General features: G+C 39.8%; 1 protein-coding gene across 15 annotated transcripts in view; it reads left to right on the forward strand.

Annotated features, from left to right (window-relative positions):
• The window catches only part of LOC122542710 (ryanodine receptor 1-like), a 404,506-nt gene that overhangs the window by 77,098 nt on the left and 314,328 nt on the right, over positions 1-13,080 (forward strand). For all 15 annotated transcript variants that reach the window (XM_087983940.1, XM_087983944.1, XM_087983942.1 and 12 more), the window contains 3 exons: positions 3,077-3,151; positions 8,493-8,571; positions 11,025-11,137. In XM_087983940.1, coding sequence (XP_087840066.1) covers positions 3,077-3,151; positions 8,493-8,571; positions 11,025-11,137 — 267 coding nt within the window. The remainder of the gene's footprint in view (positions 1-3,076; positions 3,152-8,492; positions 8,572-11,024; positions 11,138-13,080) is intronic.

Raw genomic sequence — 13,080 nt, forward strand, 5'->3', positions numbered from 1 at the left:
ATGCACAACATCACTGCATCAAGATTTCTGCACTTGCAATAAAGGCAAATATTCTATTTACCTTCCTAATTACTTGTTTCATTGCATGCTAGCATTTTGTGATTTGTCCACAGGGATATCTCTAAGGTGCAATATTTATTTTACTGCTGTCTTCCTTTCTATGTACTTATAGAAGACTTTACTGTCTGTTTTAATAGTTTTGCTAGTTTTCTTTAAAACTTCAATTTCTTCCTTTGTTTATTGATCCAGTGCTAATATCTACAAGTTTCCCCATCTTCTGAGCTATTGATCTTTTGGAACCTTATGCATGCTATCTTTCAATTTGATCCCAGCCCTAACTTGCTTATTCAAAGATGTTGCATCCTTTTCAATGTTGAGATATGAAATAACTCCTTAAATTTTGTCAGTACTTCTCTATCATCTTATCTTTAAACCTGTTTCCCCACTCTCCTTCAGCCAACCCTGTTTTTACATTAGCTATAAAGACAAAGTGCTGAAAAAGCTCAGCAGGTCTGGCATAATCTGTGGAGAAAGAAATGGAGGTAACATTTCAAGTCCAGTATGACAAGTCATAGCAACATAGAAATATAGAAAATATGAACAGGAGTAGGTCATTAAGCCCTTCAAGATTACTTTGCAATTCTTTATGATTATGACTGAACATCCAGTTCAATAACTAAGAGAAAATGAAGACTACAGATGCTGGAGTATCAGAGTCACTGTGATGCAGGAAAAAGCACAGCAGGTCAGGCAATGTCTGAGGAGCAGGAGAGTTAATGTTTCGGGCATAAGCCCATCATCAGGAAAGTGGAGGGGGAAGGGGGCTGAGAGATAAATAGGGGCTTGGGGCTGGGGGTGAGGTAGATGGGAAGGCAATAGGTGGATGAAGGTAGGAGGTGATTGTGATGGTCGGTGGGAAGGGTGGCATGGATAGGTAGGAAAGAAGATGGGCAGGTAGTCAGGTCAAGAGGGCAGTGCCAAGGGTTGGATCTGAGGTGCTCACAGAGCGGTTCAGGGAACATCTCTGGTCCGCATCTCTGGTCAACCTCACCACCCTGTAGCTAACCACTTCAACTCCCCCTCACACCCGCCTAAGGGCACACAAATCCTGAGCCTCCACCACCAAATCAAAGTCATCTGCCAACTGGAGGAAGAACACCTCATATTCTGCCTCAGGACCCTACAACCACATGGCATCAATATTGACTTCACCAGATTCCAAATCCCCCCACCCCCTACCTCATCCCAGATCCAACCCGGCACCACATTCTTGACCTGACCTACCTGTTCATCTTCCTACCCACCTATCCGCTCCACCCTCCCCACTGATCTATCACAATCACCTCCTACCTGCATTCACTTATTGCCTTCCCACCTAGCTTCCCCCCCATCCCAAGCCCAATCCTTACTTATCTCAGCCCTTCCCCCTCCACATTCCTGATGAAAGGCTTATGCCCATCACCAAGACACATCTTCTGGACTGTTTTGATTATCATAGGATGTGTTTTTTTAAAAATCAAATACAGTCCATCCACCTACGTTCTGCTTCGTAGCTCACAGAAAACCTTGCAGCCTCTTCTCTGTGCTGTTTACACCGTTTGCAACCTGATATCTCTCTGAGAGCCCCTACTCCCTCACGCTTCCAGTCTGCAAGTCTGCGCAGAATGAGCCCAGCAGGTCTTGTCATTGTTTCTAGCTGCCCACATTTTGCATCTTGTTTTCAGTAAGACTCCTGTTGCCATGGTAACCAGGCCACTCAGGTTTGTTTTTGAGCAAAATTTGTCGAGACAATGTAATCTCTTAAAAAAAACTTGCATTCATAACAAGGCTAATGGTAGGTTCATTTGCAAAATACAGGGTCAGTAAAAGTTTTGACCTGTACAACATTAATGATCTTGTGATGCATTGATTTTTTTCGTTGTGTCTTGTCCTGACTCTCTAGATTCAATCCCATGCCGAGAGCTTGTTGGCTACGGAACGTGCTTTCTCATGTGATCAAACAGGTTGACTATCAGTCTGTAAATCCTTCCCATATGCCTGATGGTACATGGTAGGAAAGGAAGAGTTTCCTGGTCAACTAACCTGCAGAATGCAATGGCAAACCATTACAGTACTTTGCCAATAAGTGTGGGCCAATTCAATGAAAGTCCATGACCCCAAAGCTCAGAAATTAGATTGGAGAAACGGCAGACAACACTGATAAGTAATTGAAATACAAGAGTTCAGAATCTTTTCTGATTTGTTCCAAAATTATCTAACATTGTCTCTCATGAAGGTTTCTGCAGTGTTTGTAACTAGGTCAGCCAGCTCGACCTCATAGAATATAAGTTCCCTGATCGGGGCTATTAACCTAGTCCCGTCAGGGAGCTCTGACTTACAGATATAAACAGGAGAATCAGAGGTTCTGTTCTCTCTGAGAGCTAGTTCTGAAGAAGCCAGACCAGCGTCAAGTGCTATGCACGTGTAAATAAAGGGTTTACATGATATCCGCCTCTGAGGAGATATCTCAGTTACATGATAGAACGTTCATGAAGTCCCTTACAAAACGTCACAGTGGAAACAAGCAGTCAACTATTACCTCAAGCATTGTCCCACAGTTCTTTATGGGCTTTCCAAGAGTGAGTTCCTGTGATACATTGATCTAAGTGGCTATTTTTAGATGTTAGTAACTAAACTGTGTATGCTGAATTGTTGATTGATATGAGTTCTTTTTGGTTGTTCAAACAATACCAAAGCCCATTCTTCTCTCTTCGGTTAGCTTTGTGTCGATTAATATAGCTTTGGGTGCAGTTGCTTTATGAATACAGACAAAAATAACACTGAGAAATCAGCTGGCTAGAGGACAATGTCTGTGGTCCAGCATGTACGTGCTGATTTCTCCAGACAGCTTAGAGTATTTATTGTCAACATTGATTTTCTTTTAAAGTCCAATCTTTAAATTACAGTAGCTTTTACCGGCAGTCACATTAACAAAAAGTGTTTTGTTACAGATTTAGTTATTTTTTACTGGTATGTTAGTTTGGAATGCCAAGTTTTGATTAATGAATGTAATTATTTTTGTCCTCTTTACGTGTAGTCTTCTCAGGGAGGAGGCCATCGAACCCTTTTGTATGGTCATGCTATTCTACTCCGACATTCCCACAGTGGCATGGTAAGTCATAGGAATTTTAACAATATTGCAATTTTAAGGTTATACTCTGCCCTTTTAAAAAAAAACCTCGAATGATCTTGTTTTAAAAAAAATTTGGTAACAAACTTGGTGAAATGTATTGCTAATAATTGACAGGAAGAAAAGTTTATGGAGTGTCTACCTGTTGCAGTGTAATTTCTCAACCAACATAAACATTTTACTTGTCAAAATGTCATCAAGACTGCAATGTTGAGCAACCATTGTATGTTTACTATTAATTAAACTTCTGCCAGGGAAAATTGACCAGTCTATTGTCTCACTCATAAATTAGTAGGAAATAGAAAATGTACAAAGAGGGCTGGTATGATGGCTCACTGGTTAGCACTGCTGCCTCACAGCACCAGGGTCCCAGGTTTGATTCCAGCCTTGGGCAGACTATCTGTGTGGAGTTTCACATTCTCCCTGTGTCTGCATGGGTTTCCTCCCGGTGCTCCAGTTTCATCCCACAGTCCAAAGATGTGCAGGTCCAGGTGGATTGGCCATGCTAAATTGCCCGTAGTGTTAGGTGCATTAGTCAGAGGGAAATGGGTCTGGGTGGGTTACTCTTTGGAGGGTCAATGTGGACTGGTTGGGCCGAAGGGCCTGTTTCCACACTGTAGGGAATCTAATCTAATCTGCTCGGAGTTTTATTTTATCCATAGAGTTATTTTGAATAGAATTTAGGGGATCAGTGAATTAATTTCTGTACAATTATTTATTCTATGTTCATATAATGGGAAAAGGTTATAGTGGGATGTCTAGTTTGATTATCCTTTTGATGATCTCCTGAGATACTGAGTGGAGAAATTAGGGACCTCTCCTATAAGATCCTACAAGCAGTTTAATGTGATATGTTCTATGGTCTAGGATGCAAACTACAATTACAGTTTGGGACACTGTTCATTGTCCACTGTGGAGCAGCGTGTACTGTTTACAGTGTGCTCTTTGAGTTGATTCCAGCCCATAGATGGTTCTCCATAGGTGATTCATTCAATGAGAACTTGTTAACTAATGTCATTGAGAAGACTGAATGCCCAAAAATGGCCTCGTAATCTGAGGAAATATAAATGTCATTGGGTCCTTTACAGGTAGGGTCAAAGTAAACTTCCCATAGTCCCAGAGAACCATAGGACTGCTGTCTCATTAGAGAGAGGTCACTGATAGTGAGTTTAGTCAGATGGCCACCACGCCTAAGGCGAGGGTAAGATTGAGAAGGCAGGACTTCCATGGTAACCTCAGCTGGTACAGGAAATGATCTCGCAGAATAAAAGAATTGTGATAACATTTAAGAGAAAAGCATAAATTAGGAATGAAATTTCATAGACGACATTTTCATTGTAGCTGCGGCAATAGATTTGAAGGAAGAATTCTCCCTTAAAAGTTCTTAAGTATACAATCTTTTGTCTGTCAATATCTAGAAAGGAACAGTATTTGTATTCTTTCCAAGCTTTAATCACATTACCCTTCCTACATTTAAGTTTGTTTTCTCAACCAGCAGTGCAAACCCCAAAATGGAAAAATCCTGCTCTGCAAAAAAAAACCCAGATTTTTAGGTGCTGTGGTTTCTATTAGGATCCAAAGTGGTGCACTGGAGGATGCGGCTGTTGGTAGTATGCAGATTGTGATGTCAATGACCGTGTAATCCTGATTAATGCCAGCACTGCCATTTTGAAGCCCAGTAATGCAGCTGAGGCTGATACCTAAATATGCACAGGTGTCAGGGAGGAGGACAAATGCTGGAAGAGGGGTATGAAGTCAACTATCAGGAAGGCTAAAATGGTTCGGATGCAATTCCCCTCCATCCTCCTCAGTGTTTTCTGCTTCACCTAAGAGATCCTCATTAATCTATTCCACCTTCTGCAACTTCACAATTGCAATTTCAGATCAGGGTGACGACAGCATTACCATTGGCTTTGAGGGTGCCTGTGAATTTCTGACTCATTCCAGGCTGAAACAGTCGATATTTGCAGCAATTTCCAGGTATTATTCATTGTTGCCATAAAAGAGGTCACAGAGACTCTATTCTGAGATAGCTGAATATGTTTCCAGTTTGTTGCCGGAGAGAAGGGTTCCTGTAGACCTTTGCAGCTGTTGTTAAATGAATGCTGATGGTTGCTGCCGCTTCGTGCATAGCTTGCACACAGGCGTAAGGAGTTATGTCTTCAAAAGCTAACTGTTTGTGTTGCAGTGGTAGTGTCTGTACCCCTGGATTGGCAGGTCCAAGTTAAAGTCCCACCTGCTCCAGAGGTGTGTAATAACATCTCTGAACAGGTTGATTAGGAAAATAGGTTACATTTTTTAAAAAGCTGACAATTTCTAATTATTTGGCACCCTCTTATTTGTTGCTTGTTTTGCCTGCTCGATTCCATAGGAAGCCAGATGCTGAACCCACAAATTCCACATTTACTAATAGTCTCACAACATACATTCCTTCTGTTACTAGCATCTTGGTTGCAACACAAAAATAAACGTAACCACAAAACACTTATTCTGAACTAAACTTATGATTGCACCATGCTGTATTGTATACAAGTCAACAATATTTGCATTTCCTTGTGCCTGTCTTCCATCAGTCTTTACTAGTCCTATTGCCCCACCACAGTGTCACTTCAGTGGTTACAGCACAGCTTGTGAAGGCTGCTTACAGAGACTGCAGGTGATATTTTAAGGTAACCTTGTAGCTGTGACCCTCAAAGTTGAGTTTCAGGCTGCACAAGCATGGACAGTCGAGTTGGTTGTCTGACAGACCGTGATTTTTGAGTAGTCTTGAAGGGTTAGTCCTATTTTCCTTGGAATGCAAATTCCTGCTGCACTGTACCACTGCTGTTTCCCCAAGGTGGAACCTGAGCAATCCTAACAGGATGTTGGAGGGTAGTTTGTTGAACTCCTGTTGAACTCCTGTAACATCTTACGTTGTTTTTGAACCCTGTATCTGTAGATATGATGGCAGCAATCTGAGTCTGCATGACCAGAAATTGAGCTTGAGAGAGAACAGTCAGAGCTGATGTGTTAGCAACCTGAGCTGGCATTATTGAAATCTAAGCTTTAATTTGGCGTGCTGCATTATGAATGGATCTATTGGTGATATCCCGAAGGTAGCCACTGGTTGATTCCTCTAAAAGAATGGCTTCAAGCGCTCCCCAAATCCCAATGTATTCTGACGAACCTCAGACATCAACCAGTTTGTGAGTGTGAGGGCAAGTGACAGTGTAACCTGTGCATCAGTGTCTTCCTGCTCTTCCATTGCTTTCATGTCCTCTATTGTGCAGCCAGATCAAAGCTGTTGAGTATCTGAAAGGAGAAAGCTAAGGATGTGGTGAAATGATGTGAGGAACGCACTGGATCCCACCCCCCTGCTACACTAGTTTAAACCATCCTGAGTGGCACTAGTAAACCTCCCTACCTGGCTATTGTTGCCCCTCCAATATGGGTGCAGCCCATCCTTATACAGGTCCCAGTTGCCTTGGAGGAGATCCCAACGATCCAGATATCTGAAGCCATCCTTCCTACATCTGCTATTTAGCCATTCATTTAATTGTATTACCTTTCTACTCCTAGCCTTACGATCAAGTGGCACAGGTCAGAGCACTGAATACAGGAGTTGGGATGTTGTTTTGTAGCTTTACAAGACATTAGTGAGGCCACTTTTAGAATATTGCATACAATTCTGGCCTTCCTGCTCCAGAAGAAATATTGTTAAATTAGAAAGGGTGCAGAAAAAAATTTACAAGGACCTTGCTGGAATTGTAGTGTTTGAGTTGGAAGGAGAGGTTGGATAGGCTGGGACATTTTACCCTGGACGGCTGAAGACTGAGGAGTGTCCTTGTAGAAGTTTATAAAATCATGAGTGGCATGGATAGAGTGAATAACCAAGTTATTTTTCAAAGGGTAGGGGAGTCTAAAACCAGAGGGTGTAGGTTTAAGGTGAGATGGGAAAGATTTAAAAGGGACCTGAGGGGCAACTTTTTCACATAGAAGATGGTGCTTGTATAGATTGAGTTCCCAGGGGAAGTGGTAGACATGGGTACAATTACAATATTTAAAAGACATTTGGACAGATACATGAATAGGAAAGGTTTAGAGGGATATGGACCAAATGGGACTACTTCAGTTTGGGAAATTTGGTTGGCTTGGATGAGTTGGATTGAAGGGTCTGTTTCTGTGCTGTATGACGCTCTAACAGAAGAGTTAAAAGCTAACATCACTTTCAATTCAGAAGAGACCTGAAAATGGCTGGGAAGGGGAACCTGTGAGTATACTGTCATCTTTGCTTTCAAAGAAACCCTGCTATGTGCTACATTCTCAATTATGCTGCACCAGTGATTGAGAGCACTGTTCTTTCATGAGCAAAAGTAGTTAGGCCCATCCTTCAATGTGATGTGAAACATTGTGCTGCATGAGAAAGGTGCTCACTAGTAGATTTGAGAGTGATGTTTTCAGCAGTGGTAACTGTTTGTTTGAAGGTGAGGTGAGGCTATGGATGTTAAGAATGAGTCCTGTAGTACAGATTGTTCATAAATGTGTGATAGGGGTTGATTGCTGACACAATTATCTGGTTCCATTGCCTTCTAACAGTTTCATTGGAAGGTTGATCAGACTCCTTGTGGATTGTTCGCAGCTATTGTCCACTTCTAGACATTGTACATAGACATCAGCATTAGAAAATCTTTGAGCCCCCCTCTGTGCCTTGCAGTGTCGTTCCTATGTTTTTCCCAGGCTAAACTCACTTTAACAATGACTCCCAGGACCCACTGGAAATTGCACCTTCCACTTTTGAGTGCAGGCTGACTACACATTTGAGTTCCTTACCTGAGTGTGAAGCCTCAGCAGACAGAGCAGCGCACTGACTGTTGGCTGATCAGAAGCTACAGCAACAGATGAGTTGTACATTGTGATTACCTTCCTGTTTGGAGGATTATGTAGTATTGCTGCTTGCACTCAGCCACTGCTTCTCTGCTCCCTAAATTGTTGTAAAGTTTGCTGTTGAACTCTAAATTGTGATATCAAATCAAAATCTTGCTCAAACATAGCATTGAATTGATTACTTTAGAACAGAAACTCAATTATGTTTGTCTTCAACCAATTATCTCTTTGCCTTGAATCCTCTGAGGGAAAGATTGATTCCTCTTTTCATGTGTTGCTGTGTGGGTACGTGTGTTTCTATGAACCTATTTTCCTTTTGTGCAACTAAAGTTCCAACTAAAATTTTATTTATTGAATTTATGATTAAAAATCTTGTTATGAGAGTGCATATAATTTTAAGACTCTTAATTTTTCAGTGTTTCCATGATGGTGACGATTCTTATCATTTTTTTCTTTGCAGTATTTAAGTTGTTTGACCACCTCAAGGTCTTTGACAGACAAATTATCCTTTGATGTTGGGCTTCAAGAAGATGCTTCAGGTAAATTGGAAGAACAATATACTTGAACTCATTGGCTGCACCTGTTACATATTGTAAGAGGTAGAATTTTTGTGGGGAAGCTGATTCTTGTCTCCCACCATAACTTTAAGCAGCAGATCAGTTGGAACACTGAAGAAATGACATAGATAGCTATTTACTCTTGTGTCTCCAATGAGTCAGTAATCTTTTACCCATGTTACAGTGAGAAACAGTGAGACAAGTAATAAATTTTATTTGTAGAGGTATTTATTTGCAAAGAAGTAAGGGAAAAAGGATGAAGGTCTGAATTAGATCAAATACTTGGAAAAAACATGCTAGTAACTTGACTTTCTAACAAAAAAAATTAATTGACATAATTTACAGATGATTTGTGATAGATCAAAGTTTCACATTTGAAGTCACTAATCTTGTATTTGTAGTGTGGTCTGCATACCTTTGTATATAATAGGCGGGAAGTTGAGGCTTTTGATGACAAAATATTAGAATTTGCTGTAATTATCCCTCTGAATATGACCACTGCTTTGAGACTTAGCCTAAATACAGATTAATACAGGAGTCATGAAGTCAGAGTCCATGATTAATTGTTCCATCACAGCCTGCATCATAGAGCTCACCTTTCCAGAGATGGCAGTCAACCAAGTCAATTGATTTGGCTAGAACATGCCTTTTTTTACTCTTATATTACTGTTAGAAAATCCATAACAATTCTGCATAGAGATCTAAAAATAGAAGCAGGAGTAAGCCATTCAGCTTGCTGCACTATTCAATTATGGCTGATCCTGTGACCCCTGGTTCTAGTCTACCTGGTTATCAGGAATATCCTTCCTGCAATTATGCTATGTAGTCCTGTGAAAATAGTCTTGGTCAATGTTGTGTAACTTTTTAATGGCAATCTGAGTATAACTGCTGCTGAATAAATGATCTGACATTGGAAAGTTTGTATTTTTGGTATGTTGTTACCTATCTGTTTTATGACTAATTAGACTTTTAGAACATCATTTGGCAATTATTTACATTTGCTCATGATAATTCAGCTTCTTACCCTAAACACATTTCTATATCCCAGTGTTAACTTTGCTATCTGAAAATGTTTCTAAAAAGTGATTCAATTAATAGTGTTTTTGATTTCTTGCTTGGATGACAGTGAGAATTCTTTAAAGTGATGGGCTGCTTGGATAGTTTAATCTCATCAATACAGATAGCTCCATGCTGGGAATCATCCTCATTAAACCACACTATTTTAAATTACATATAAGGAGAGTCCTTGCAGGACTTTATCTTATAGTATGAGTGAGCTTCCTTAATTCGCCATTGACCACACAGTCCAGGCCAAGGTATATGTGTGTATGTGATAATGTCTGTACATTATAATGAGGGCATTAATAAAGTGAATATCAAATTAAACTAATCTTGTTATCCCAGAGGAAGAATTGATATGGGTGAGAGAGGAAGTGTGTGAAGATTTGTGCTTTTGTTCAAATCTTTATTTTGAAAGAGAATGGAAGTTGTGAAGACCAACATATAAATCTATATTTCCATTTTGTGTTAAGGGGAGGATATAGAATTCAGTTAAATTTTAGATTTATTCTGAGAATGGTAATAGAGTTTCTGGAGATTTGTGTCAACGTGGATTTAAGTGCGCTCTTTAAACCCTTGAAGTGAATAACTTAGTGTATCAGAAATAAAACTGATGTTGGCTAGGAATCCAGTAACATACAAAGTCAGAAGAGTTGAGGAGTTGAGGAGCAGATGGACTCATTCAGAAAGAAAAAGTCCTTAACAACAGACGTGCTGTTCTTAACAATATCCTAGCAGTCTGCTCTGAAAAAAAGCCCTGAGTTGCTTAGAAGCAGAAGGCCTTTGAGTTGTCAGAGAGGAAGACATCCTACAAGTGTTTTGAATATAAGTTTAAGGAACTATGTTTAGTGTTAAATGACTAAGTTAACAGCTTGTTTAAGAGTCTCGTGAAGAGGAATAACCTAAATAAAATAGCATTGGGTGAATGCAGAAATTTGCTAAAAATGAACAATTGCAGACATGATATGAGGAGAGGGCTTTAGTGTGGAGACCAGCGTGACCCTTCACTGAAGTTTGAATGTTTAAGGCATTGTCTTTTTTCTTTGTTATTTATTAAGAGACCAGTTCCAAACATTCTTATCTAATGTAACAGAGTTTGTTTGGTGTACTAAACTTTTTTGTTCATTTATTATAAGTATGTTGACAGTCTCTTGTGAATGTGTTCAGTAATTGACTGAAAAATTGGAAGACAAAAACAAAACTTATGGTCTACCAAGCCAGGCCCCACTCTGGGATCTGACTTGTCCAATATTGCCATCAACTGCAATCATAAGAGCGCTCTTCATTCATTGATAAATTTTAAAGAAATAGGACGAAGTTCTAAAAATACAAGAGAATTCTCACTACGAAGCTAATTACTGATGTGATACATGCAGGCGAGGCTTGCTGGTGGACCATTCATCCAGCCTCCAAACAGAGGTCTGAGGGTGAGAAAGTACGTGTGGGTGATGATCTCATCCTCGTTAGTGTTTCCTCTGAAAGATATCTGGTAAGTGTATGCTATTTTATACTGTTTCGAATTCAGCGTAAAATAAACTTCAGTGGCAACTGTAACTGCAATAAAATCGTATGTGTCCTGATTATTGTTGTGATCCCAGACCTGACTGCAAAATGATCTGACCAGGGAGGAGTAACATTTTTTTAAAGTTGACAACGTTTGAGATTTTAACTGTTTACTAAGCGAATAAAGCCATTTCATGGTTTTTAACGAACAACCATAAGCTTTACTAGACTTCACAAAGTTAAAATAGTAATGCAATCTATATCTATAGTTTATTTTAAATCTAGAATTAACTTGAAGTAAATGTGAAAATCAAAGGAAATATGGCTATAGTGCCGCAAATAGCAAATATGATGAGCAGAAGACATTGACATTTTTGTCATCCTTCCCTCACAACCAACCACACCCCAAAAAAACAACAAAAAGAGAAAAGTAATTTGTGTTACCATGGTCGTCAAGTCTTATTAAACCTTCACAAGGGGTTCCAGTTCTTCATTTTTGACAATCTAGCCTTGAAGCTCCCTCAGGAACCTGTCTAAACTGGATTACTTCAACAAATGCTCCTGTCTGACATTTCACTTTCCTTTCGGGCATTTACATTGGCCTGGGCTCCAGAAACTGCATTCCAGTACTTACTGACAGATACAACTCATGTTTGCCAAACCATTATAAGCCCCTGCTTGTTTTTCCTGAGCTCCAGTCTTCACCAATTGGCTCCTAGGAATTTTTTGCAAGTATTAACTGCACAAACTATTCAACTATTCTTGGAAGTTCTCCCTGTGACCCAAGTACGCAGAACCAGGGTTTTTCTGTTGCTTTCTTAGTAGCTCAGCGAATTAGCTACACTGATTAACATGGAGCCTGTTTCTGTCACTCTTCCTCTCACATGCTATCTGCATGTGACCATTGAAATTCTCTTCAGCGATCTTGGAACTGTTTTGAGTGATCAATTGAAAATGTCAGAATAAGCCGTATTGCTATTTCTAGGCTGCTTTGAAAGTAGCCATTTATCAGTCATCGGAGCATCCAGTTCTCCATTGTTACAATATTCAGAAATTGCTTGCTTCCAAAATACAACTGGATACAAAAAAGAATGAATTTCATCACAGTGTGAAGTGATAACATATGTTGGACATTTTTGTTATATGTTTTTGTGAAAAACATTTAGAGGAAATGAACTAGTAAAATATTGCGTACATTTTCAGCAATGTTCGGAGCAATTATTCAAAAGATAATTAAAAAAGAAATTGCATTATTCATTAAGATCTGCTCGCTGGTAGAAATAGAAGGCCAGAATAGAAAGGGAAGAACATTTTCTTATAACTGTAATAGGTCCTGTTCAGACATTGTATGAGGTATGTTTAGGTCCCAAGGTTTCCAAGAGTTATGAGGAGAGATTAATATGAAGATTATTTCCTCCATCCTCAAAGCCTTGCAGCTGTGATTGCCAGAGTACTGCAGCCAGGTTCTACAACAATAATCTGGCAACATTTTTCATATTTGTAAACTTATATTATTCCTCAAAGTATGCCTCCCCTTGGACATCTCTGGATTTTCCTTCAAGGGCAGTGTCAAACTCTACTGGTAAGGCCCTCTTACCATTGCCATATTTGTCACAAGACTTCCCAACTTTTGAACCTTTCCCATTTGTCTCCTTAACTGCTTGTTGTAACTGCATATTAACTTTCTGAAGAAGGGCTTATGCCCGAAACGTTGATTCTCCTGTTCCTTGGATGCTGCCTGACCTGCTGCGCTTTTCCAGCAAAACATTTTCAGCTATTAACTTTCTGTGGTGCATACATTTTGCTTGACCTGCCTGAATCAGAGAAGGTTTTACAGAGTGACTTAGAGTGACAGAGTGACTTAGTTTTACAGAGTGACTTAGAGTCATACAGTAATATAGCATGGAATCAGACCCTTCAGCCAAAACT

This window comes from Chiloscyllium plagiosum, unplaced genomic scaffold (assembly GCF_037043375.1).
Source record: "Chiloscyllium plagiosum isolate Xiang-an unplaced genomic scaffold, Cpla_swu_hap1 HiC_scaffold_47, whole genome shotgun sequence".
In the NCBI taxonomy this organism is placed as follows: domain Eukaryota; kingdom Metazoa; phylum Chordata; class Chondrichthyes; order Orectolobiformes; family Hemiscylliidae; genus Chiloscyllium; species Chiloscyllium plagiosum.